This window comes from Lipomyces arxii, assembly GCF_038497795.1.
Source record: "Lipomyces arxii strain Phaff 12-163 unplaced genomic scaffold V1512scaffold_11, whole genome shotgun sequence".
NCBI lineage: Eukaryota > Fungi > Ascomycota > Lipomycetes > Lipomycetales > Lipomycetaceae > Lipomyces > Lipomyces arxii.
Window position 1 is genome coordinate 166,901 of NW_027117710.1, and position 23,234 is coordinate 190,134.

The 23,234-nt window shown below is 45.4% G+C and overlaps 12 protein-coding genes across 12 annotated transcripts; 4 read left to right on the forward strand and 8 right to left on the reverse strand.

Moving 5' to 3' along the window:
* Positions 1-193: 193 nt before the first annotated feature.
* On the reverse strand, positions 194-1,209 carry V1512DRAFT_264584 (uncharacterized protein). The gene has a single exon (XM_066916712.1). The coding sequence runs from the start codon at positions 910-912 to the stop codon at positions 511-513; it is 402 nt and encodes a 133-aa protein (XP_066770757.1). The 5' UTR covers positions 913-1,209; the 3' UTR covers positions 194-510.
* Positions 1,210-1,393: 184 nt separating this feature from the next.
* On the reverse strand, positions 1,394-3,023 carry V1512DRAFT_264585 (uncharacterized protein). Its single transcript, XM_066916713.1, has one exon. The coding sequence runs from the start codon at positions 2,928-2,930 to the stop codon at positions 1,635-1,637; it is 1,296 nt and encodes a 431-aa protein (XP_066770758.1). The 5' UTR covers positions 2,931-3,023; the 3' UTR covers positions 1,394-1,634.
* Positions 3,024-3,368: 345 nt separating this feature from the next.
* Positions 3,369-5,055, reverse strand: V1512DRAFT_248492 (major facilitator superfamily domain-containing protein; the record flags this gene model as incomplete). The annotated part of the gene is made up of 3 exons (XM_066914552.1): positions 3,369-4,682; positions 4,727-4,811; positions 4,862-5,055. 3 exons carry the CDS (start codon positions 5,053-5,055, stop codon positions 3,369-3,371), a joined length of 1,593 nt encoding a protein of 530 aa, XP_066770759.1.
* Positions 5,056-7,085: 2,030 nt separating this feature from the next.
* Positions 7,086-8,619, reverse strand: V1512DRAFT_264590 (GPR1/FUN34/yaaH family-domain-containing protein). The gene is made up of 2 exons (XM_066916714.1): positions 8,320-8,619; positions 7,086-7,901 (listed from the first exon to the last, which is right to left on the reverse strand). The coding sequence occupies exons 1-2, from the start codon at positions 8,525-8,527 to the stop codon at positions 7,243-7,245; spliced, it is 867 nt and encodes a 288-aa protein (XP_066770760.1). The 5' UTR covers positions 8,528-8,619; the 3' UTR covers positions 7,086-7,242.
* A 900-nt stretch (positions 8,620-9,519) lies between these two features.
* On the reverse strand, positions 9,520-10,406 carry V1512DRAFT_248494 (GPR1/FUN34/yaaH family-domain-containing protein; the record flags this gene model as incomplete). Its single annotated transcript, XM_066914553.1, has 2 exons — positions 9,520-10,178; positions 10,226-10,406. The coding sequence occupies 2 exons, from the start codon at positions 10,404-10,406 to the stop codon at positions 9,520-9,522; spliced, it is 840 nt and encodes a 279-aa protein (XP_066770761.1).
* Positions 10,407-11,704: 1,298 nt separating this feature from the next.
* Positions 11,705-13,098, reverse strand: V1512DRAFT_248495 (Alpha/Beta hydrolase protein; the record flags this gene model as incomplete). Its single annotated transcript, XM_066914554.1, has 5 exons — positions 11,705-12,544; positions 12,586-12,593; positions 12,636-12,842; positions 12,886-12,959; positions 13,004-13,098. 5 exons carry the CDS (start codon positions 13,096-13,098, stop codon positions 11,705-11,707), a joined length of 1,224 nt encoding a protein of 407 aa, XP_066770762.1.
* A 118-nt stretch (positions 13,099-13,216) lies between these two features.
* V1512DRAFT_240438 (acyl-CoA N-acyltransferase) lies at positions 13,217-15,019 on the forward strand. The gene is made up of 3 exons (XM_066914228.1): positions 13,217-13,511; positions 13,559-14,659; positions 14,704-15,019. Exons 1-3 carry the CDS (start codon positions 13,266-13,268, stop codon positions 14,899-14,901), a joined length of 1,545 nt encoding a protein of 514 aa, XP_066770763.1. The 5' UTR covers positions 13,217-13,265; the 3' UTR covers positions 14,902-15,019.
* A 380-nt stretch (positions 15,020-15,399) lies between these two features.
* On the forward strand, positions 15,400-16,737 carry V1512DRAFT_32346 (uncharacterized protein). The gene is made up of 3 exons (XM_066918345.1): positions 15,400-15,553; positions 15,607-16,140; positions 16,186-16,737. Exons 1-3 carry the CDS (start codon positions 15,520-15,522, stop codon positions 16,542-16,544), a joined length of 927 nt encoding a protein of 308 aa, XP_066770764.1. The 5' UTR covers positions 15,400-15,519; the 3' UTR covers positions 16,545-16,737.
* V1512DRAFT_31910 (uncharacterized protein) lies at positions 16,573-17,781 on the reverse strand. Its single transcript, XM_066918344.1, has 2 exons — positions 17,479-17,781; positions 16,573-17,431 (listed from the first exon to the last, which is right to left on the reverse strand). Exons 1-2 carry the CDS (start codon positions 17,690-17,692, stop codon positions 16,602-16,604), a joined length of 1,044 nt encoding a protein of 347 aa, XP_066770765.1. The 5' UTR covers positions 17,693-17,781; the 3' UTR covers positions 16,573-16,601.
* A 671-nt stretch (positions 17,782-18,452) lies between these two features.
* On the forward strand, positions 18,453-19,437 carry V1512DRAFT_264607 (uncharacterized protein). Its single transcript, XM_066916715.1, has 2 exons — positions 18,453-18,490; positions 18,538-19,437. The coding sequence occupies exons 1-2, from the start codon at positions 18,478-18,480 to the stop codon at positions 19,269-19,271; spliced, it is 747 nt and encodes a 248-aa protein (XP_066770766.1). The 5' UTR covers positions 18,453-18,477; the 3' UTR covers positions 19,272-19,437.
* Positions 19,438-20,571, forward strand: V1512DRAFT_264609 (uncharacterized protein). The gene has a single exon (XM_066916716.1). The coding sequence runs from the start codon at positions 19,527-19,529 to the stop codon at positions 20,550-20,552; it is 1,026 nt and encodes a 341-aa protein (XP_066770767.1). The 5' UTR covers positions 19,438-19,526; the 3' UTR covers positions 20,553-20,571.
* V1512DRAFT_264610 (glycoside hydrolase superfamily) lies at positions 20,491-23,217 on the reverse strand. The gene is made up of 2 exons (XM_066916717.1): positions 23,055-23,217; positions 20,491-23,001 (listed from the first exon to the last, which is right to left on the reverse strand). The coding sequence occupies exons 1-2, from the start codon at positions 23,119-23,121 to the stop codon at positions 20,567-20,569; spliced, it is 2,502 nt and encodes an 833-aa protein (XP_066770768.1). The 5' UTR covers positions 23,122-23,217; the 3' UTR covers positions 20,491-20,566.
* Positions 23,218-23,234: the final 17 nt, after the last annotated feature.

Below are 23,234 nucleotides of genomic sequence, written 5' to 3' on the forward strand. Positions count from 1 at the left end.
TCTACTTATTATTGCGATCTTAAGTTCATTTAGACAAAAGTCATCATTTTGTCTTCTTCCACTGTAGAAAACACAGGCCGGTGAGCAAGTAGTAAGTTAAAAGGGGTTTGTGCAGCAACTACTATGTTCGGTCAGCAATTAAGTAAGCCTACGCAAGACCGTACGTGGCCAGATTTTATCGTCAAATTTTACTCAGTACAAATTAGTCGCATTTACAAAATTCTAATAATACAACAAAGTAAAAGAAAGTTGAGATCCAACAAAAGATCTACATGCAGTTGTAGCGACTGACCAGCAGTATTCCCAGGTCGCAGTACAATACAAAATACGGCACACTATACAGTATCTAACGCACTGTGCCAATACTATTCAGACAATTTCTCCAAAACAATAAACCATACATAATATTAAAGCAGAAAACATGTTTACAAAGACTGAAATCTTTAACTAAAAAAAAAAAAAGAAACTTAAGGTAGCGCGTCCATGACCATGCCAGATCCCTGGCAAGTGTTAATGTGACTTCGGGTCAAGATCATGACTATCCTTGCTATGACTTAAACCAACGCTGTTTGAAGGTGCGTCGTGTAAATACTCGACCGATCGTTGAGCATAAACAGCTGGAGGTGTTGGCACGCCACCAACACCAGGCTGTTCAATCAAGCGCGACTGCAGAGCCAAGATGTAGTCTCGAAGTTGTAAATTCTCTTGTCGCAGTCCGTCAATTATCTCTTTCATGTTTTTTATTTCTACTACCTTAGTTTCAAGATCCTTGATGTAGCACTCTTTGCGTTGTCGGAAAGCTCGCTGCGCTGCCCTGTTTTGAGCGGCACGCTTTGTTGTTGCTAACGGCCGGCCGTTCTTACCTGGCTGGCCAATCGGGGGGATATCTAACGAGATCGGAGATGTGTCCATAATACGACAATAATTCTGTGTAATATAACGTTGACCAGTTACTGGCTCTGAAGATTTTGTATATTGCGGTCTGTTGACGAGTAGAGAAAATCGGAATCTCAGCGGTTCTAAGTCCGGTAGATCAGTACAGTGTTGTGTTATTGAATCTAGTTGAAGTTCACTTCTGTCAGTTCAAGCAATGAACCAACATTAAAATGCAAAATATCGACTCAGTCTTTCAGGTTGATATCAGTGAATACGCTATTGTTGTCAACTGCGATTGTTTTACAGTATGGGTTATGTTCCTTTACGGGGTGCGGCCCGTGAGGCGCAAACATTTAAAGGTTCTACGCGTATACTATGTACAGTGATTACGTTATGTGATGACGAAGGTTTCGAGAGAGCTTATTCAGCTCTTGACAAGCTGATTAAGCAACCTCAGCAAACCTTATTTTCAGGAAATAAATCTTAAGACAGTTTGACCGACTCTCATTAGCCACAGCGCTAATCCCAACAACTACGAATATTCAAGACCTTCAAGTACAAGTGTCTTAATTGATATGTAGTTAAAAGAGGAAACAGTGTGATAACAGATATCATACCTTACTGCGAGACATTTACATTCTACTTCATACTTGCTACTTGCTTTACCGAATTGTCTAGTGGATAACATGTAGAATAACTATTGAGAATTAGAACGGGTTCAGTATGACAATAATTTAATTGGCAGTGGTAAGGCCATTTTATGCAAATACAGCTTGGTCCATTGCATGCTGAGATTTGCGAATCTCTGCACTATTGTCAAACTGGTAAGAAGAACTTTCGGTAATTGAATCTGTAGCGAGATTGTCTGATATTTTTGGACGCTGGCATGAGAATTCTGATGTTTTACTGGTGCTTGTGACTATCCATTCTGACTGTTTGTCGTATGACTCTGGTGTGTTTAGTTTTTTGTTGATCTCGCTTGCTGTGAAAAGACCATCCCATTGCCGCAATTTTGGCCTGTCGTTAAAGTATGCAGCTCGGAGACCTTTGACCGGACTTTCTGGCGTACACTTACGCGACGGATTCATGTTCAGTTTTTCTATTGGAAGTTCCTGTTCGACCCTAACGAAATCTGTGCCAAGCAATTCGTCTGGCGAAAATCGAGCGTGTCCAATCCGGCGGATCGCATACCCTTTCCACATGGATGTATTGACCAAATCTGTTGTCAGCGAGATGTATGACGGTGGTGTACTTGCTAACGCGCATCGTGCTTCGTCATTTGTACTGACCGATGGCGTCGTGAATGGTATTGATTGCTGCCGACGTACTGACGATGATTGTGGGGAAAACATATTATTTTCTGGTTTGGTCGGTGTTGAAGCTGGTTGCTGAAATCGCCGTTTTGGCGGCGGCGACTGTCGCTCAGTTGGTAATTCTTTTCTTTTCTTCTTTGGTTTTGTGACTTGTTTTGTGCGTTGCTTCGGAACAACCAGCGATGAAGCCGGCAATGGCGATGCAGCAAAGCTTTTGAAATTTTGCATATCCACCTGCCGATGCAATGCACCCGCCCTATTACTCTGTATACAAACGAGAAATTTTGTATCTGTACTGTTGTTGCCTTTTACTCGTTTGACGCCCATGATTTTATCCATCGCCGCTGCTCTCGCAATTCCATGCCATTTCTTCTCTTCCTTCTGTCCAATAGGACATACGTAGACTTTCCCGTTGATTGCGACATTTTCACTAATAAATTCCAGTGTGCACGGGCTTGGCGGTTCAAGTGATGCTGTTTTACTGATTGCAATATCGGTCAGCTCACCGTTTTCGCTCGAGATTTTGACACCTGGAAACACGTACGCCTGAATACCAAACGTTAGTTCCAAATACGCACTTAGATCATGTGTTTGTGCTGGATACGTGTCCGACGGGTTGTGTCGACGAGCAAGGTACGGTAACAGCAGCGTGTGTATCTCGCCAACCGCGATTGTGCGCGACAAGGTCAGAACGCTTGATGGCGGGGGTAAAATGATGACTTCGAATATAGTAGACTGCATAATTAACGTTTCTAATTTTTTTGATCTGTAAAACACATGTCTGCTGCTATGTGTAAAAAGTTGTAATCTGCAGGAATTGACTAAAATGTGCAATTTGACAGTCGGTCAGAATGGAGATGTTTTGCAAACATATGGGAACAGTCTACAGTCAGAATCAAAATTTCTATTGAACCTGCCAACATAATGACATCACCGGTGATATACTTTGCATTTGCAAGTTAAGCAACAATATTCCAATTTACAATTATTATAAAGTACTGATAACGAGATGCAATCTACGGTTTTAGTTTGTCAAATGAAAAACCAAACACGATGATGTAGGGATAAGGTTGTTCTATGCGGCTGAAACCTCCTGCAGGTGCCCCTGACCTTAAAGTATACTTAAATATTCTTATATTTAGGTAGATTTTAACCGACTTGAAAGTACAAATAGCAAATTTATGCCTCTGTCGTCCGAACAACGGTCGACGCCTTCTTTTCATTGACAGACTCAGATTCAATCTCGCCATAGTAGCTTTCCTCATCGCTGCCGACAATGACATGCAAATCGTCCGGCAAGACAGCGAGACCGAACTCGTTGAAAACCATTCCCCTCTTACGTTGTTCCCACTTGGACCACGCCAAAAAGTTAAACACGCCAATGATTTGCAAACCGATCAGACCTGCTGTGACCTGGTAGCCGACTGAGTAATGTGGGGCCTTGACTGTGGGGAAAATGACAATCGGCAACCAAGCTATAAATGCGTTTGTGATTGTGTCGGCGAAAGCAACACTCATACCTCTGACCTCTGTCGATTCTTGCAACACTTCAGTACCCCAAACCAACGTCATTGGCTGCGATGTGGAACCAGCGTACAGTAAGAAAAAAGCAGCCATCTTTGCCCCGAACTCGATATTCCAGATCGACAGCATGATACAGCCAACCAAAGGCGGCAGAACAGACACAAGAATGAGTTGCCATCGCAGTCCGGTGGCGTCTGATAGCCACGAAAAGAAAAGACCATACACGATTGAGACGGCGTTGCCGCCGGTCGGAATGATATTAATCTCCTCAACAGAATACTTCTTGAGCGACTTGAGCCACAGATTGAAGTATCCAGTTGCATTATTAAGTGCAGGTGTAGAAAATGCAAGCATGAAACTGTACATTTTCCAAGACATGAAAATGTTGACGAATCCCCTCCATCCAAGCTTCTTTGGCGGCTTGCGGCCAGCACGAGCAACACGGAGCAACGCCATGTCTCGGTCCTTTTGATTGAGATAAACAGCCCGAGTATTAGCTGGGAAATCGGGAAGCGCAAAAACACCGAAGATACCAACTGGGATCGAAATAACACCGTCAATGATGAACAACCATCGCCATCCGGACAGACCACCTACGCCATTCATGGAGCTGTACAAGCCAGCCTGAATGTAGCCGGAGAACATAGCCGCCATTTGATTTGCAAGCTCAAAGGTGATCATACGTTTGGCAAGCTCTGACGGCATGTACCAACTACCAATCATCCACGAAATGGAAGGAAACAAACCTGCTTCGGCGAGACCGATAAATGCACGACTGACGTAGATCAAAGTAGGCGACTTGGCACCAGCCATGGCCATGGCAAACGCGGTCCAAAAAATAGTACAGCAAGGAATAAAAATTGAAGGACGGACTCGATTCATCACGATCTGAGCAGGTATGGCACCAGCCATATAACCTATTGTGAATGCAGTGGTCATGTAATTGTACTCATTGCCAATAATGTTCAACTTTTTTGTTAGGATATAGCAGCATCAGTGTGATTGTAACGTACGTCTTCCTTCATACCACTGACATAGGCGTTACTGATGTTTGAAGTATCAAGTGTCTTCACAATGTACGCCAGAATACCATAAAGCCTTATGTTGTTAATTTACATGTTATTAGACAGCAAATTATGATTACTTACAGCAGAAACGCGTCAAGTTTCAATAATAACTTTCGTTCTTGCGGTTCTTTGCCAAAGGTGTCCCACACTTTAGCTAGATGTTTCATCACGCCTGTTGGCTTGTACTCTGGATGATACTCAACCGAGTATATCTTCTCGTTTTGCACATTGTTCGACTCCTCAATTGAAATCTGTTTGACTCTATCGGAAAGCATTTTTATGGCAGTTCAGGTGTGTAAGACAAAAAATTATAACAGGCGATAGATCGCTAGCGGTGTAACTGTCTTATATTGCATTCACATGACAGACCACACTATCAGCATTACAAGCTGTCAACATGCCATTGCACAGACGGAAAATCCGACAGTTCCATAGGCTGACGAAACTAATAAAGCGTATTATTTAGTGTCTGTGGGTCCCGCTGGCGAAAGCATAGTGGCCGCTCTTGCATCAAGTAGGTAGGGTTTGATGCGCAATAAACGAATAAATTTACCCGCTAGTGCATAATCATGATACCGAAAGAGAGAAACAAGTTGACACGAAGAATATGGGACTTGTGAGTAAAATACCAGATAAGCCTTTTGCCGTTCCCCCCTGGAAAGTGACCGGAAACGCACACCCGGTCCAGAACGTGTCCTGTGTTTTTCGTCAAAGAGAGAGCAAGCCGGGCCGTTAATCATTGGTTTGATCGGGGACCAAATAAATGATAACGGAAATTGAAAGTGAGCAATCAGCAAGCCTATCAGCCAAAGCATTGTCTACCACAAAGGCTTACTTACGCACAGACTCACACTCAAATCACATATACTAAGCCAGTATTCGGGCACAGAATTCTGATGAAACATTAACGTGTGACATTTGTTTTTTTTTTTGTAACAGTGTGAATTCGTACAGCGACGAATTTAATGCTAATTTGCTTTTTGAAATAGTGATGGATAAGATAGATAAGAAGAGACTCTCCGATTAGTGGGGACCAAGCTGTGGCGCGGGCGGGCACGGCCCCACTAGCTTGTTTTTCCAAATCCATCGTAGATCAAACCGCCTCATTTCTACAAAATAGTGTGATGTAGAAAAGTCAAATGCTATACAAAAGTGATCAATCGTGGGACAAAATAATAACTGCAAATATAATAGTGACGGCCAGTTCAGCAGATGCTCAACTGAGTCAATTGTTATCTTTCGAGGGACTTTTTTGTGTTACGTATAAAAGAGTGAGTTTTATTTCTTTCACTTGACGAATAGTTCGAAAGCACTTTCAAACCACGGATACTAGTTTTGTCTAGACACGCAATAGGCGCTGTACGGACTTATTAGAGTTACCTGCACTGTAGTCCATGCATAGCCTGCATTTGTAGATGTGCTATTCAACTTACTTACATCTCTGCTTCAACAGGGCTACTTCACATCATGACCGCTCATAGGATCATGACTTAGCCACAACTTCTGTACGTACCTAGTGGGTCGGCCAGGGGCTGCGATTGAGATTGTTCTGGCTTTATTTTAAAGTTTAAATCAGGAACAAAATTGCCGGAAAGGCGGTCATCAAAGCTGCTCACAGAGTGGATGCAAATTATCTTGCAAATAAAAAAAGCGTCTATTTGTATCTGATTTTACTGAAGTGATAATCTGCTCTGATAGCTTATGTATGGATAAAGTGAAGTAACGTGAAGAGTTGTAACCTTATCCGACTTTATTTAAGAAAAGGATAGGCTATGTGCAAGTAATACCATACGGCTGCCATAGCAATATCGATTATGCTTCCAATCCATTCAACATGTCTATTGGTTTCGAGAGATCAAAAAACCCAGATTTCAAACAGTACAAGACCCTTATCAATTAACTAGATTATCGGCACGTGACACGTAATGGTAGCCGATATCCACGTTATTATCGTTCACACTACAGCCAGATGCAAGATCGTATTACTCCAATATAAAGAGTAAGGCTGCAACCAAAAAGACACGCGAAGCAGAAAACTAATCTGGGGTTCTGCGTTTTTGCATCGGAAGCCTCACTTAAGCCTGGCGCGTGCGCTGCATTATATTATCGGAACAGGAAAGCCTCGGACACGTTCTCTGCAAATCCCGGTTCCGAGAAACTACTTCCGACTTCCGCCGGATGCACAACAGCCTCCGTTCTGGTTCTGGTTCCGGTTCCGGTTTCTGTTTTACGCTTCCGAATGAAAATAAAAATCTAAACCTTGTGAATATAGAAACCATATTAATATGTCTAGTGCTTCATATAATTATCGGCTATAATAGTTGACTTCAATTGCTTACGTATTCTAAATTACAATATAAAGTAGAAAACAAATCTAAAGCAAAATGCGCATCAAACTAAATTGTTAGTTCATTACAACCTCGACGCCCGCGTGTTGGTCATATACAAATCAATTTAGCTGTTCAATGTCTCTTGTTTTTGAAAAAAAGACTGAATGCAGGATTCCATGGCATGGGAACACCCTTGATGACAATCAACGAGTTTTCCTTAGTGGCCAGACCAGCAAAAGCGTTATAGAACGCTAAAAATGCAGCCATCAAACCAAAAACACCACCGGCCTTAGTAACCGGTACGTTAGCACCACCATCCTCTGTGTAATACAAGTGACCAATGCCCAAGAGCAGGAATGCTAGATCAAGAGTAAAGAAGAGTGAGAAAAATGCAATAGTGGATCTCAATGTGCAGAGTACAAGCATAAAGGTGAAGATGAACCAGCCAAGCAAGTAAAAGCCAAGCATAGAGTTGAGGCCTCCGACGTCGTCACCGTACGCACTAACAATTCCAAACGCATCGGTCTGGATCGCGGCGAACGAGAGCCAGAAGCCACCAAAAGACGACAAAGCGGTAGCACCAAAGGTGTTCTCAAGAACCATCTCCCACATACCGGCACATAACTGAATGAAACCACCGTAAAAGAACGCTAGACCATTGGTCATGTTCGAGTTTGTAACATGGCGAGCCTGGACGTTGGCCAAACAAAGCACAAAAGTTGTCAAGCCGAAAGCGCACAATCCGAGCGGAGCAGGGTTACCGAACTTGCGCGATGGCGGATATGCAGCACCTACACAGACACTGTTAACAATGTAAAAACTACAAACAACAATAGCTAATTTGTGCAGTAAGTGTGTGCGCAATCAAACGAGAAGTGGAGTAAGCATCAAAAATTAAGACTAGTTTGCTCAATAAGTGTAAAAACCAGTTGAGTATGACTGCAGCTCCGAAGATGCTCCGAGAAATCAACGCCGACCAGACCACCGGAGAAATCTCGGAACAGACCAGAAACGTCGCCCACAAAGCTATATAGTCTTGGGATCCTCCTTAATATTTTTATTTTTCTCGTATTCAAGATAGTATTGCTTATCCTTTCTCACTTTGTTCCCATTTCATATGGGCTTGTTGTGATTGTGGGTGGCAATTTTCTTCATAATGTTTTTCGCGAACACAAACTATACAAAACATCAAGGAAATTTGTCACATACCAGGATTCAAAGTACCACCGAAGGCACTAATTAATTCTGCACGAGAGATCCAGTTATCACCGATTCTGATGAGATCAGGGTTGGCGGAGTTGGTTTCGATACGAACGGCCTGAGGGAGGCCGATGTGCTGAGCTTCCAAATCCATGGCTTCTTTGTCTGCGTGATCAAAGGTAGTGCCGGGAACACTAGTAGAAGAGTTTGAAGACATGGTTAATGATTTACTAACGATAACTTGAGCAAGTAATAGTTGTTATTTGTGAGAGAGAGAGAGAGAGAGAGAGAGAGAGAGAGAGAGAGAGAGAAGAAGATAAGAGAATGTGGAGAGAGAAAAAAGAAAGAACAGGGAGGCGATAGATATAAGGTAATTTTCTGGCAGGGCGTGTTTACCTGGGGCGGCGTAGGGTGGGGGCAGAGGACCTGTAAGAACGGTAAAACGGCATAGAGTTTTTCTGGTCACGGGTTTACATAAGGCCGGCGCTAAGGAAGTAACAGGCTGTTTTTTTGTGGAGTAAGCAGAACGACACGAGGCTGAAGTAGAGCGTAGAGATGCCTTATCCGATTTCCACCGGGAGTGATTCGATTTACACGGATCTTTGTTTCTTTCACCTCAGATATTGATCAAGAAAATCCGGGGTATTCATGTCCAGGAATTCCCTGACGAATCTAAATTCGAACAGATATATGTTTCTGTTGTGGTATTTGTAAATTGTGTGCTGTGACTGGCCCGTGTCGGAACCTGCTGGCACATTTTAAGTCGAAACCTAAACCAAATTCGAACTTTATTTGAATCGCGGCTTAACCGGTGCGGGGCGGCGTGATAGTTTCTTTTTTTAATATTTTCCCGAAGCTTAACAGAGTACGAACCAGTTAGAAAGCATGGAACTTAAACTGTTTGAAACTATAGAATATTCGCCAGTGAACAAATAATATAGGCAGTAAATCATCCAGTTGTGTGTGCAGATTGAAGTCAACGTTCCATGATATTTTATAGATATCCAGTGGCACGCAATTCTCTGTCGCTAGACATGCCAGGTGCGTTATAAAACGTTAGAAGCAAACAGATCAGACATTGTTCGCTACCAGCCCAATATGCAGTAAACCAAAGAGACGCAATTGGAACCATGCAGTCAACTCGGCAGAAATTATGTAATGATGTATTAATAAATTAAAGAGCAGCGATACGAGTAGTTACAAAACAATTCAACTAGATCGCTTGTTGCGAGAGGCCTGGTACGCGCGATTCCACGGCATAGGAAAGCCTTTGACAACAAACAATGCGTTCTCAGGACTAGCCACACCAGCATATGCGTTATAGAATGCCAGAAAGGCAGAAAGCAAACCAAAAATTCCGCCAGCACGAGTGAGATTCACGTTGGCGGCATCTGTACTCGATACAATGAAGTGCGAGAGCGACAAACACAAGAACGCCAAATCGAGGGTAAAAAACAACATGAAGAAGGCGATGGTGGCACGTAGAGTACAAAGAACCATCATGGTGGTGAACAGGAACCAGCCCATTAAGAAAAAGCCAAGCATTGAATTAAGAGCGTATAAGTCATCACCGTAAGAGCTGACAATTCCAAATGCGTCAGTGTTGATGGCTGCAAATGCCATCCAGAATCCGCCGTAAGACGACAATGCAGTTGCACCAAAGGTATTTTCTAGAACCATTTCCCACATGCCCGCGAGCAACTGAATAAAGCCACCGTAAAAGTAAGCGAGACCGACGACAACTTGACCATTAAAGTTACCACGCGCACCAGCGTTGGCCATCGATAAGACAAACGTGGTCAGACCGAAAGCTGAGAGACCCAGTGGTGCGGGGTTGGCGAACTTGCGACTGGGAGGATACGACACACCTGTCAGTTAATGAACCAATTCAACTTATAAAAACAAAATAACGCACCAGGATTCAAGGTACCACCGAATGCTTGCTGAAGTTCAGAGCGAGAAATCCAACTATCACCAATACGAATGAGATCAGGATCATCTACATGAGTTTCGACGTGATGGATCCGAGGACCAGTAGATGCCTCAAGATCTTCTTCCTTGTCGGCTCTGGATGATAAAGCGTCAGTAGAAGGCATAGCAGATATTCAGAGTAGTGTATATTGTAATGATAATTTCAGCAGTAGTAGCAGCAGACAGAAGCAGAGTATATATAGTTCTAGATAAATGCGGGGAGCCCCAACACCGGAGCAGCGGCGTCATCAAAGAAACGCAATGAGAGAGAGACAGAGACAAAATAAAGACGATTGCGGGGAAGGCCTGACTGGGATGTCTTAATTTTTTTGCTCTCGACGCGTCGGGCGCGATGTTTACTTTGTTCCATAATGGTTCTTGGCGAGTCGCGCCAACAGAGGGATTATGGCGTTGACGTCGACGTTGACGTTGACGTTGACGTTGAGTCGTATGCTATTGCTTAGTGTCGCGCATATCGATGTCGTGACGTGTGCGGCTCACAATAATTTCGTGGCTGACAAGACGTCACTGCGCATGTGTCTAAGCCGTATCCGGCTATTCACAGAATACGCTGTATTTATTAGCATAGGCGTATATTACAGGCCGAATCCCTGTTGTACGAGACTCAGCTCACAGAATCACACGCGCAGTGGGCTCCCTCGAGCGGTAGGCCGGTTAAATGAAATCATCCTTCTGACCGGCACTTCATTGCGTTTAACTGTTAATTTTAATATACATTAGCTATAATTAATAACATGGTATTCATATGAATTACTGACAATTTAATTAACAAGAAAGCTTTCTTCAGACACCAACAGCAAGCGTTTGAAGGTTACCCGACCTCCGACGGATGCCCGGGAACTAAATTGATTTGAATTGAACCGGTGTGTTTAAAGACGAATCTGCTCAGAATCAGGTCGGATCAAGAATATATTGTATATATTTGCACCTATAATACTTATCTCACTCTGATCAGACACTAATAAGTCAGTCAAAGTATTATATATGTAAATTCAAAATCACCTGAAGAATTGAATATTGACATCTCGAGTTTCGCGCAAACTTCACCGGCATCGCAAGATATGCCCGACATATCCAATTACGTGTCAGCTTGTTAAGACTAATTGACTCCTTGCGTAGCATCAATATCCCTTCTTTGATGAACAGCCAATCTCAGTGATGCTACAGGTCTGAATACTATATTTGTATTACTAAAAGAATTTCGCAACAATCTTGACCATTAAGCCACATTAAGCCACATTAAACCAATTACACTTTCTTGTTTGGCCTATTTTACATATCAACTGGAAGATCTTTGCGGAAAGCTATATTATCTATTAAGCCTTTCTTATATGATCTCCGATTTATTAAGAACATTGCGTGATACGCACATTATATGCTCATTAAATAAGCCAAACTAATTCTAATCTTCATAAAGAAGTCGTCGGATCGAAAGCACAACCTCAGTTGACTTCGGCACAACATTGTGCCCGCCCCATTTGAGTGCAAGCATCCCGATCCTGCGAGCAGCGCTGCCTTCTTCCTCCGCTACGGTAGGCTCCGTCATGTTCCCGAACTTCTGCCAAAAGACGTACTCGCGCGCATGTTCACGCCCAACGCTTACAACCTCAAACCTGTCTTCTGACGCATCAACCAGTTTGTCCAAACTCAAATCTTCATCAAACTCGGCCGCACCAGTGAGTGCAAATTGCAGCAGCTTTTCGCCGTGCGCAAACGGAATCGTGTCATCGTTAAACGCATGGATAATGAGCACTTTCGACGTCTTGGTCGACCGCACAAAGCGCTCGATCCGCACGTCGCTGTGAAACTTGTACACGAGTTTTTCTGCAAAAAACCTGACCAGCGTGTCTGAAAACTCAAAAATTGCGAGTATAGGCACAACGTCAAAAATCTTGTACGTAGTCAGTAGTTCCTCAATAGACGCAAACCCTGCAACAGGCACAATTGCGCGCAGTTCAGTCGGCGGCGATTCGCGTGCAAGCAAGTCAGCAGCGCCAATAATAACACCTGTGCCCAGAGACTGGCCCATCAGGATCGTACGAGAAGCCGACACTCCTGTGCGAGCAAGAATCTCCTTTGCCACAAATGCACCGTCTGCAATCAAGTCATTCTCAGTTGGAGATCCGGTCGAAACGCCAAAGCCACGGTAGTCAACTATAAACACGTGTGTATGTGCTGGATCGGTTGAAATTAGAGCCCGGTAGATGTCTGGTCTATGGATGGACGAGATGCATCCGGAATTCTGTCATTAGTTGAACACTGTCAATAGTTGTATTGACTTACTCCATGAACTAGTCGTTAGCTAAATTCGTTACAAAAGATATCGAACATACAATACACAATAACTCGGGCGTCCGGATCTTCTTTGAGAATGTCTAAATGACCTCTTCCAAGTTCACCGCAATCAATCGCTTCATCTGTAGCGGGCCTACTCCGCAAGACGTTTAAATGAGATTCATAAACATCGAGCGGGAGCACATGCCATCCCAGCAACTTGATCCCATCTGCAGTCGTCAGCCAGAACGGCGCTACCTGATTGTCTGCTTTGTCAATAGACCGAAATACACAAAAATGTAAACTAACGACCAAATCCGACAGTCTCCGGGTGGTAAAGCGTGTCTTTACTTCCAAGCTTGATCTTGTTCAGGAACAGGAAACTGTAATAAGTTAGCGGCAACAGAGATCATATGCGGTATCGTACTTGCGCTGAACAGGTTCAAATAGCAAAACCACCAAAAACCCCAGATACGTCAGAGCACCATATCCTGCGACTTTAAGCGCTACTCGGAACACCATTTTTTCCTGTTCCTTACCAGGAGGCTAGGGTACTGTCGAGACCGAGGCAGCGATTTTCAGGGGTATATGTCTATTTAAGTGTCGCGCGGTTATGCTCTTCACCGACATTGAATTCTGTTCTGGAAGTTGCGTCGACAACTGCAAAGTAAAGCCTGAATTTAATTGCAATGGCTGATTTAGGCGTAGTCGAGGATCATGTGGAAGTATCTAGTAGTGAGGAAGACGAGGTAATTGAAACTTCCCCGGTCGATGGTCAGGCAGAAGCGCCAATAAAAAAGAAAAAAAAGAGATCAAAGAAAAAGAAAACGAAGACAGCGACAGCATCGGCTGAGGAAGTACAAAGGGCTGAAGTGCAGAAACCTGCCGTCAAGTCAATTGAGGATTTATTGCGTCAATTGGCCATGGCCGAAGAGGTTAGTGGAATTTTATTGCGATACAACGACAAAACTAACCGAGAGAGACTCCTAAAACAAAGACAATGGCAGAATACAAGTTTTGGCGGACACAGCCTGTGACAAAGTTTGACGAGAAAATTGCAGATGAAGGGCCGATTGAGAGCAAGACTGTCGACCAAGTACCAGACGAGCCATACGGTCTGTTAAAGGAGTTTGAATGGGACACGCTAGACATCTCAAAGCCAGATATCATTACTGAGGTTTTCGAGTTGCTGTGTGCAAACTACGTGGAAGACTCGGACTCGACTTTTAGATTCAAGTACTCGGCCAGCTTTCTTGACTGGGCTTTTCGACCGCCAGACTGCAGACCGGAATGGTACATTGGTGTTCGTGTCGCGGGCACCAAGAAACTTGTCGCGTTTATCTCTGGCATCCCAATGAAGGTCCGTGTCCGGAACACAGAGCTCAAAGGATCAGAAGTCAACTTTATTTGTGTGCACAAGAAGTTGCGGTCCAAACGTCTTGCGCCGCTGCTCATCAAAGAAGTCACGCGACGGATTAACAAGCAAAACATCTGGCATGCTTTATACACGGCCGGTGTTGTGCTGCCAAGTCCGGTGTCGACTTGCAGATACTATCATCGTTCATTGAACTGGTCCAAGCTGCACGACGTCGGGTTCAGTCCGCTACCCCCGGGTAAGACCAAGGCGAACATGATTGAGAAATACAGGTTGCCTGAAAACACTAAATTGGAAGGACTCAGACTCATGGAGCGCCGGGATATCGATCAGATTTACGATTTGGTTGTGACGTATCTCAACAAATTTGAGCTCGCGCAGGTGTTTGCAAAGGACGAGCTGCTGCACTGGCTGATGCATAACCACGGTACCGAGACCAAATCGAACGACGAAAACGACCCTGATCGTGTGATCTGGACGTACGTTATTGAAGACTTGGACGGTGTCGTGACAGACATGTTCTCGTTCTACAAGCTGCCGTCGACTGTGATTGGAGACGCTAGACATGATACCCTGAACGCTGCATACGGGTTCTATTATGCGTCGTCGACCGCGCTTGATTTACCGCGGTCAGATAAGGAAGGTACGGCAGCATTGAAGGCACGTCTGGTTGCCTTGTTTGACGATGCTCTTATCCTGTGCAAGAAAGTATGTACTTTTTGTTGGAAGTGTGGCTAAAGCTAACAAAACAGCTCGGATTTGACGTGTTTAACGCGCTGACTCTGCTTGATAACTCGCTCTTCTTGGACGACCTCAAGTTCGGCGCCGGAGACGGATACTTGAACTATTATCTGTTCAACTACAAGGCGTTTCCTATTGACGGAGGGTATTTGACTGACGGAACTCTTGATTCTGAGAAACGAAGCGGCGTTGCCGTCGTGATGCTGTAGAATATTTCGGTACTGTGGTCATGTACATCAGTACAAAATATTTTCTTCTTCTAGAAAATGAGACGACAACTGTAGTTTAGATGCATTTAATCAAGATCGTGATGCTTATGGGTCTACGTATGCTCATGTTACGCGTTTAACTAAAACCGCTAATCCGAGAGGCTAATACAGCAACCGCCCCCCCCCCCCCCTTGCTATTCGTGTTCCTTCATGACTTTTCACATAACTGCACTGTGCAATGTGGGCCGAAATCGGCCAATCTTCGGAGATTTGTCTTCCAAGCTAAGCGCCCAATCGAATCGGCTTTCTTCTTCATCACCATTAGAAGCAAGCTAAGTGAAGAAATCGTTTTATTAATTTTTATTATAAATTACTAGCACTGACATTTTGCGCTTGATCGAAGACAGGATTTTTGAAACCTCAAATATACCTGCGTTTTCACGATTGGTCATTGTCCGACGCCGTTTTCAATTATCAAGTAAACAATATCACGTGATATGATAATTAGGCACGTGATTCTCGAAAGAGCTGCTGATGACACGAAGCAGAAAAGAAATGCGACGATGATTTCAATTGACGGCGCGGCGTCGGCCATCTGGACGGTATTTTTGAGTCCGTATGCTGCGATTGCGGTCGCAGTTGCTATGCGGTTGTGAGTGGGGTGTTTTAATTGACATGAGAGCAAAGCTGACAGTAATAGAAAAGTTAGCCAGTTTGGACAAGAACAGGTCTTTATTTCAGACCTGTACGCCTTTTTAGTAGTCTTGACTCGGGTCATAGGGTTTATAAAGTCAGTTATAATAAAATTCCCGGGTGTTAGTGCAAAAGACGTCGTAATTGTGACGGGAGGCAGTTCCGGACTGGGATACTTGATTGCACAGACGTTTGCGCGACGAGGCGCGCATGTCGCGGTGTTGGATGTGCTCACACCTGTGGAACCGGTGAGAGGGGTGAAGTATTACGTTTGTGACGTTGGTGACCCTCGAGATGTTGCAGCCGTGTTTGAGCGGGTAGGAGAGGAGGTCGGGACTGTGACTGTGTTGGTGAACAATGCCGGCGTGGCCAGCAGGGGTAGTGTGCTAGAGATGTCGGCTGAAGAGATCAGGATGACTGTGGACGTGAATTTGTTATCGCATTTCTACACTATCAAGGCGGTGCTACCAGGCATGATTGACATCGGACGGGGGTACATTGTGTCGATTGCTTCATCGCTTGCGTTTCAAGGGCCTATCCAATACGGTGGGTTTGAGTGCATGCTTGTAAGCTTAAGCTAACTCGGAGCAGCAGCGTATGGCGCAGCTAAAGCAGGACTGGTCTCGTTGCACGAGTCATTAACTTACGAACTTGCGTCAAGTCCCGAGATCAAGACACTGCTCGTGCTTCCCGGCCAGATGCGGACAAAGATGTTTGCAGAAATCACGCCCCCGCTACAGTTTTTCGCACCAATGGTCGAGCCCGCACATCTGGCGGTCAAGATTGTTGACAGCGTGGCCGAGGGCAGGAGTGGTCGAATTACGGCACCCGGGTACGTCAGCTTGATGCCTATCCTGCGGGCCCTGCCTGGAGTCGTCGTACGTGTCTTTAGACTTTTGTCAGGGATGGATAGGGTTGTGATTAACTCTGTCAAGTCAAAGGGAAGGTAAAAATAGATAGAATTCCTTTTGGTCGGCGTTTTTTGGGTCTATGGTTTTGTATTATAATCAAGTCATGCCATATACAAATTTGTGCCAGTTCTGATTTAAAATCGTGACACCTCGAGAAAGGTCCCATCCTTTGACGTCGCAAACGAAGCGCACGATGCCGGCCATGAGAGAATGCATTGCCTGATCGGCAATTGGGAAATCGGTTTCGACTAGGATACGGTCGTCCGGGACCGCGCGAATGACCGACTTGAACTTCTCACCGTAGCGAGTGTTGATGAGAATTGAGAAAGAGAAGTAGATTTGTGCAGGCACTTTTTTGACGTCGGTCCAGAGCTTGATCTGATCTGGTGGACCGGAATACGAATGTAGACAGATCCTAGGCGGGAATGTATGTGAGATGGGGATCAGATCAGATCCTAGCTTGCGCTGACGGCGAGACAGAGGCTTGTAATCTTTCCAGAGTGAGCTCAAGACAGAGTACAGCACACCATGGGCTTGTACGCCGTGCACCGAAACCGCCCTGCCGTATTCTGCAGCGAGTTTAAGCTGGGCAAGCAGGACCTCTGTCTGATGATCGAGTGAGACTTTGTACTGGCTTAAGACACGCTGGTCTGGGTCGTGGTGAGACTCTTCGTCGTACGAGATTGGTTGACCAGAGAGTGGCAGTCTGAACGATCTGTCGAGTCCTACTTCGCCGACTAGCGCGTCTGGATGTCGTTCAAGATTTGAACGTAAAGCTCCGATCACGTCGTTCCAGCAGACGGGATCTGGTAACTTGTCAATGAAGTCCGAGGGCGCAGCAGGTATAAGAACTGCATTATAATGGTCTGACTTTGACAGTAGCAGGTCAGAAGTATAAAAGATGTGCGTAAACCAGGGATGGTAGCCTATTTTTTCAGCCAAAGTACAAACAGGTGAAAGAACAAAAACACACCAAAACAAGGCACGATACGGCCAGGAAACGAAACAGCAGCGCTATGAACTTTATCCTGATCGTCGAGTCTGGTAGCCATGATTGTCAGCTTTGATGATTTGACCAGCCCAAGACCGGACTCGAGCTTGGAGTAGTTATCTGTCGGATGACAGTGAGCATCGAATACGCCCAATTGCCATATCTCGTCTGGCAAGTCTTCGTATTCAGAAATCATGGATGAGTGTAAGGGCACGTGACAGTGTTTAACATGCGGCAACTTGTCAACACCATGATTACAGCTTTCGACTCAGCGCGACTATTTCATTGAGATATATAGTCATGACCACTATATAATTGATGGCTGTTTTAAAGTAACTTATAGAATCTAGTCTGTGTAGCAGAAAGTAAAGAACGTTAATTCCCAAAAATGCCTGTGAATTTTGACGACCGATCTACTACTACGTAAATACTTATGATCTCTCCGTTGAAAATTGTTAACAGTCTCACGGAGTATCATGATGTATATATCATTGAAGTGTAAAGCAGATTGCGATTACAACTGTCGAAGATCATAGAATCCTGAAGACGCTAAATGCGATAATTCGTGCAATGAATACATAACTATATTGAAGGACAATACTGATAATGTCATGACAAAGAGACAGAACTAAAGATCATCGTTTAAATTAGGAATGAATAGATGATGAGCTGCGAAGCAATAGATAAATTAGGGTAACCCCAGCTGACTGTAGCAGAGAGCAATAAACATACAACGTCATTCGCTAGACACTGTTCAATTTATAATATCCAAGTTAAAAGAAATAGAGAGTTTCCAAGTATAAATTGAAGTCAAATACTCAGTAAATAATGTGTGTAGAGCATAGAATGTACTGAATGCCACCAAACCCTCTTCCTGACAGCCCAAAAGGTGTCAGTCAATATACAGTAACCCTTACCCGTGAATTTCAGTACGCACAGGTAGAAACCAATTCATGCTTCAAATTGATCTGAGACGACACGATGGGATTTCTACGTGAGCATTATGTGTATATGACATACTAATAAATTGACACTAAACAGCTATTTTGTTTCTTGGCTTAGGGTTGGGCGTGACGATTGGCATCGGGGCCAGTCTGATTGCCCACCATTACCAAAAATACAACGAGCGTCAGTGGATGAAAGCGCAAATGCAGGCGGCGCACATCCAGCCGGCTTATGAAGAACACCATGATGACTCTGATGACGATAACAGCGATGATGAATATTATGAGAAGCCGTTTGCAAGCGGTATCGATCAAAGTGAATTAAGACACAGAAGGGGCTATGATGAGAAACGGTATGATTTGGATGGCATGTCTGCGATGGGCGATTCGGCTACGTTTTTGGTGGAATCATCGCCATTTGAGTTTAATACAAAAGAAGATTTGTCGTCGTCGTCGTCCAAATTTTCCTCGGAAGGAGAATTTGAAGCATATGGCAACACTGACCTGTTTGATGCGGTAGAAGCTAATAATGAGACAGTGACGAGGACCAAGTCGTCTGATTCCACTACAGAAGACGAGCAGTCTCATGGCTTCGTGACTGATGACGAACTTACATTCAAGAGCGACACGAGTTCGTCGTCAGAATCGACATACTCTTCTGATTCTGCTGCGACAGACGACGAATTTGTCGTTCTGAGCCCTACACGGTTGCCGAGTCCTACACCGACGCTGACTCCATCAGATTTCGATTTTGGAGTACAGAGCTATACTGCATCGGATGAATCTGTGGTCATGCTGGATGAAGGAATGGAATCGGACATAGACGAGTGAATCTTATGAGTCTGGAAATAGGGAGGGACACAACGAATTTACGAAAGGCGGCGATGGAGGCGTTTGTAAACCGGACAGAATGCATGAGAGAGTCAACATGGTGTTGTACGGGTTTTGTGGCGTGTTGCTTTGATGAGATAATAAATGTGAATTTGGAATGGCTTAGACTGTAATTGCACAAGATGTTGCGGCGTATAGCAAGCAACGCGCGTTTGTAATCAAATCAAATAAACATCGCGGCATGCGACATCTACAATGCGCGTCGTGGTGAAAACTCTCAGCACAGTCGGAGTCTTTGTGGGGCTAATAGAATCTAGTCCGATTAATGGGACCGCCGGCTACGCGTTCATCTTGATCTTTCTGTTTATCGGCATTGCGGTCGTGGTTTCTGCTGTAATTGATGGTCTGTACGCTGTCTGTCGTCGAAAGATTGAGATCTACGATTCATCCCACGTCATGCTAAATATCGCGTCTCAGCTATCGACATGGAACAACATGGGTCTCTGGACCCATACTGCAGAGTTTGTTCCTGCCGCGATCGCGCTAGCGACAAAACTGAGCGACGCAGTGCAATTGCAGTTGTCTGACGACTTACTTGATATTGGCATTGGATGCGGCGATCAGGCGAAAGTTTACGCTCCGCTCAGCAAGTCGTACGTCGGCATCACTTCGCTCGCGGCACAAGCAGACATGGCGCGCTCTGCTCTCGCATCCGCCGACTGCGCAAACAATGCCAAGATCTGGACTTTAGACGCAAGTGATCCGGCAACATGGCCAGAAGAAATACTGCTGTCAGTTGGGAGTCCGAATAAAATCATCGCATTGGACTGTTTATACCATTTCTCGCCTTCCAGAGCCCGGTTTCTTGCGTTTGCGCACGACATACTCGAACGCACTCACGACACAAAGAAATGCCACGTCGCGTTTGCTGCCGAAGATTTGCTTCGTGGCCCAAACCTCAGCCGGATACATTCGCTCGCACTTAATGTCATTTGCAAACTCTCACATTCGCCGGCCGTAAACTTTGTGACTCAACACGACTACGCTACGTTACTACACAACGCCGGGTTCACGCCCGACTCAGGCTGGACTGTCACGTTTGAACACGTGTCCGATAGCGTGTTCCCTGGTCTGTGCGAATTTATTGCTAGACGGTCATCGGACAAAGGTGTTGGGAAGTACTTGACTTTCAGCAAGTACACTACGTTTGGCAAACTCGTTTCATGGTGGCATGCAAATGATATCATTAGAGCCTATGTAATCACACTCACTAAACAATAAACTAGTTCCGACACTCACACACCGTTCCAGAACGTAGTCTTGCCAACAACGACGTCAGAACTCAGAGAGTCAACTCCGTTCGTCACAGTCACGGTGTACGTGTCCTTCTCGCAGATCCAGCTGTTCTCAATTTCGTCCCAGAACGAACACGCGTACTTAACCGGCACTACAAGCTTGACAACTTCAGTCTCCCCGGGAGCGACAGCAATCTTCGCAAAGGCCTTCAGCTCTTTGGGAGGGCGGTTGATTGACGGCGCATGCTGCGAAAAATACACTTGCACGACTTCCTTGCCCGCGATGGCGCCGACGTTCGCAACAGTGACCTGCACGACAACTTCATCGCCTTCGATCTTGGCCTCGAATCCGGACAGCTCAAACTTGGTATACGATAGACCGTACCCAAACTTAAACAACACATCCTTCTTGGTCTTTTCGTAGAATCTATAGCCGACATAGACGTCTTCACCGTACCACACTCTCCCCCGCTCAGATCTGTAGTTCAAAAACGCTGGGTTGTCTTCGTTCCGAACAGGCCACGACAGCGGCAACTTACCGCTCGGCACGACATCGCCAAACAGAACGTCCGCAATCGCGTTTCCAGTCTCGTTGCCGCCATACCACGCCTGCAGCAGTCCGCCGACTGAATCAACCCACGGCATTGTGACCGGTGTTCCGGATTGGTTTACAACTACGACATTTGGGTTTACCGCCGCGACCTTGGATACTAGCTCGTCCATGTGCTGAGGCAGGTCCATGAACTGTCTGTCATAGCCTTCAGACTCCCAATCACTGTTGAGTCCGATGCAAAGCACGACCTGATCGACCTTAGACGCAAGCTCGACCGCCAGTGCAATTTCTTCTTCGGCGCTGATCACCCGAGCCATGCCAAACCGCACGGCTCCGTTACGATCAACAAAGACAGAATCCTTGCTGAGCTGCGACGTGTTGAGCGAGCCGAACACAAGTTTGACATGATACTTCTTGCCCGCCTCAAGTGCAATTGTGCCGTGCTCCTCAATTGAGCCAGAATTGAAGGCGTACTCGCCCTTGGTCTGAACCGTAGCGTTGTCAACCACAAGTGTTTTATCGACGTACAGCCGCGCTGTACCGGCGACTGACACTCCAAATTCGTAAACACCTGCCTCGGTCGGAGTGAAATACCCATCAAGCGAAGCGTACCAGGTACCAGGTAAAGAAGGATGTGAAAAGTCGCCGAGGAAAGAATCAGTCTTCTTGAGCTCGACAGTCGTCAGCGGGACAACGTCCTCGTCGTAACTTGCCGCATCTTCGTACGTCTTAAACGCGCGGAAAAGGAGCCCGGGAGCACCGTCGGCGCGTTTGATGACAGTGTCCATCAAAGGTATGTACTTGTGCGACTGGCCGCCGAGCGAGTACTTGACGTTGTCGGCGCCGACCTTAGCCACAATGCCGTCGAACGGCGTGATGGCGTAGTACGGGTTTAATGAAGCAGATCCGCCACCGCAATACGTTGCAACTTTAGCGTTCGGGCCAATGACCGCGACTGTCTTTGTCTTGTCGAGCGGTAACACAGAGTTGGTGTTTTTGAGCAGCACGATGGCGTCTGCCGCTATGGTGCGAAGCAACGCTGCAGTTTCCGGTGTGTCTGCTCCCTTTTCTTCTGCGTTCTCTGGCACGCCTGCTTCAGCGACCGTGTTGATCATGTTAAGCACATTCCGAACCCGCTCGTTTAAGACCGAGACTTTGACTTTTTTTGACGTAACTGCATGCAGCAGACGCTCGCCTCTAAATCTGATTGGGCCAGGCATCTCAAGATCTAATCCCGCATTGATGGCGGACGAGGTCGAGTAAGTGCCGTACCAATCACTCATGACAAGCCCACTCCAGTTCCACTCTCCGCGCAGAATGCCCGCCAGCAATTTCGGATTCTCTGAGCAGTGAACTCCGTTGTACTTATTGTAAGCGGTCATGAATGCGCCAGGATTCGAATTTCGAACAGCTACCATGAATGGCATCAAGTAAATCTCACGCAACGCACGGTCAGAAAGAATGGTATCGACAGCTTGACGGTCATGTTCCTGATCATTGACTGTGAAATGCTTAATTGTCGCAATGACACCCTTCTTGCTTTGAATACCGTTAATTTCAGCAGCAGCAAGAGCACCAGATAAAAACGGGTCCTCAGAAAACGATTCAAAGCCTCTACCACCAAGCGGTGATCGCTGGATGTTAACGGTCGGACCAAGAATGATGGTCGCACCCTTTGCAACCGCTTCCTCAGCCATAGTCGCACCAGCTTTCGTCAACAACGGACCATCCCAAGTTGCACCAAGCGCAGTTCCGCAAGGGAAACAAGCTGCCGGAACAGATGCGAAAAATCTTGTGCCTCTGATACCATTTGGGCCATCTGACATACGCACCGAAGGGATGTTGAGTCTGGGAATAGCATATGTATGCCAAAAGTCAATTCCTATTGAATTAAACCCTGTAATCAACTCAATTGATGTATAGAGTTAAACTGACCGGATAACAATTTGACCTTCTCAGGCAAGGACAGCTTCTCGATTGTTTCCTCGACGTTTATCAGCATTGTTATTATGTGGATGTTGGTAGGACCGTGAGACGGCTCGAGAGTCTTTAAAGCTCAGGGTCTAAAGATAACGCCGCCTAAACGGTCCGTGAGACCGGAATAATAGTAATATG

What these genes read in the sequence shown, in the direction of transcription:
- V1512DRAFT_240438 (XM_066914228.1), top strand. Translation starts at nt 13,266, where the DNA reads ATGGCTGATTTAGGCGTAGTCGAGGATCATGTGGAAGTATCTAGTAGT. An exon ending in AATTGGCCATGGCCGAAGAG is followed by an intron (nt 13,512 to 13,558) that starts GTTAGTGGAATT and finishes TAACCGAGAGAG; the next exon opens with ACTCCTAAAACAAAGACAAT. An exon ending in CTCTTATCCTGTGCAAGAAA is followed by an intron (nt 14,660 to 14,703) that starts GTATGTACTTTT and finishes CTAACAAAACAG; the next exon opens with CTCGGATTTGACGTGTTTAA.
- V1512DRAFT_264584 (XM_066916712.1), bottom strand. Translation starts at nt 912, where the DNA reads ATGGACACATCTCCGATCTCGTTAGATATCCCCCCGATTGGCCAGCCA.
- V1512DRAFT_264585 (XM_066916713.1), bottom strand. Translation starts at nt 2,930, where the DNA reads ATGCAGTCTACTATATTCGAAGTCATCATTTTACCCCCGCCATCAAGC.
- V1512DRAFT_31910 (XM_066918344.1), bottom strand. Translation starts at nt 17,692, where the DNA reads ATGATTTCTGAATACGAAGACTTGCCAGACGAGATATGGCAATTGGGC. An exon ending in CCGTATCGTGCCTTGTTTTG is followed by an intron (nt 17,432 to 17,478) that starts GTGTGTTTTTGT and finishes CTGAAAAAATAG; the next exon opens with GCTACCATCCCTGGTTTACG.
- V1512DRAFT_32346 (XM_066918345.1), top strand. Translation starts at nt 15,520, where the DNA reads ATGCTGCGATTGCGGTCGCAGTTGCTATGCGGTT. An exon ending in GTCGCAGTTGCTATGCGGTT is followed by an intron (nt 15,554 to 15,606) that starts GTGAGTGGGGTG and finishes GTAATAGAAAAG; the next exon opens with TTAGCCAGTTTGGACAAGAA. An exon ending in TCAAGGGCCTATCCAATACG is followed by an intron (nt 16,141 to 16,185) that starts GTGGGTTTGAGT and finishes AACTCGGAGCAG; the next exon opens with CAGCGTATGGCGCAGCTAAA.
- V1512DRAFT_264590 (XM_066916714.1), bottom strand. Translation starts at nt 8,527, where the DNA reads ATGTCTTCAAACTCTTCTACTAGTGTTCCCGGCACTACCTTTGATCAC. An exon ending in CGGTGGTACTTTGAATCCTG is followed by an intron (nt 7,902 to 8,319) that starts GTATGTGACAAA and finishes GTGTCTGTGTAG; the next exon opens with GTGCTGCATATCCGCCATCG.
- V1512DRAFT_264609 (XM_066916716.1), top strand. Translation starts at nt 19,527, where the DNA reads ATGCGCGTCGTGGTGAAAACTCTCAGCACAGTCGGAGTCTTTGTGGGG.
- V1512DRAFT_264610 (XM_066916717.1), bottom strand. Translation starts at nt 23,121, where the DNA reads ATGCTGATAAACGTCGAGGAAACAATCGAGAAGCTGTCCTTGCCTGAG. An exon ending in GAAGGTCAAATTGTTATCCG is followed by an intron (nt 23,002 to 23,054) that starts GTCAGTTTAACT and finishes TTAATTCAATAG; the next exon opens with GAATTGACTTTTGGCATACA.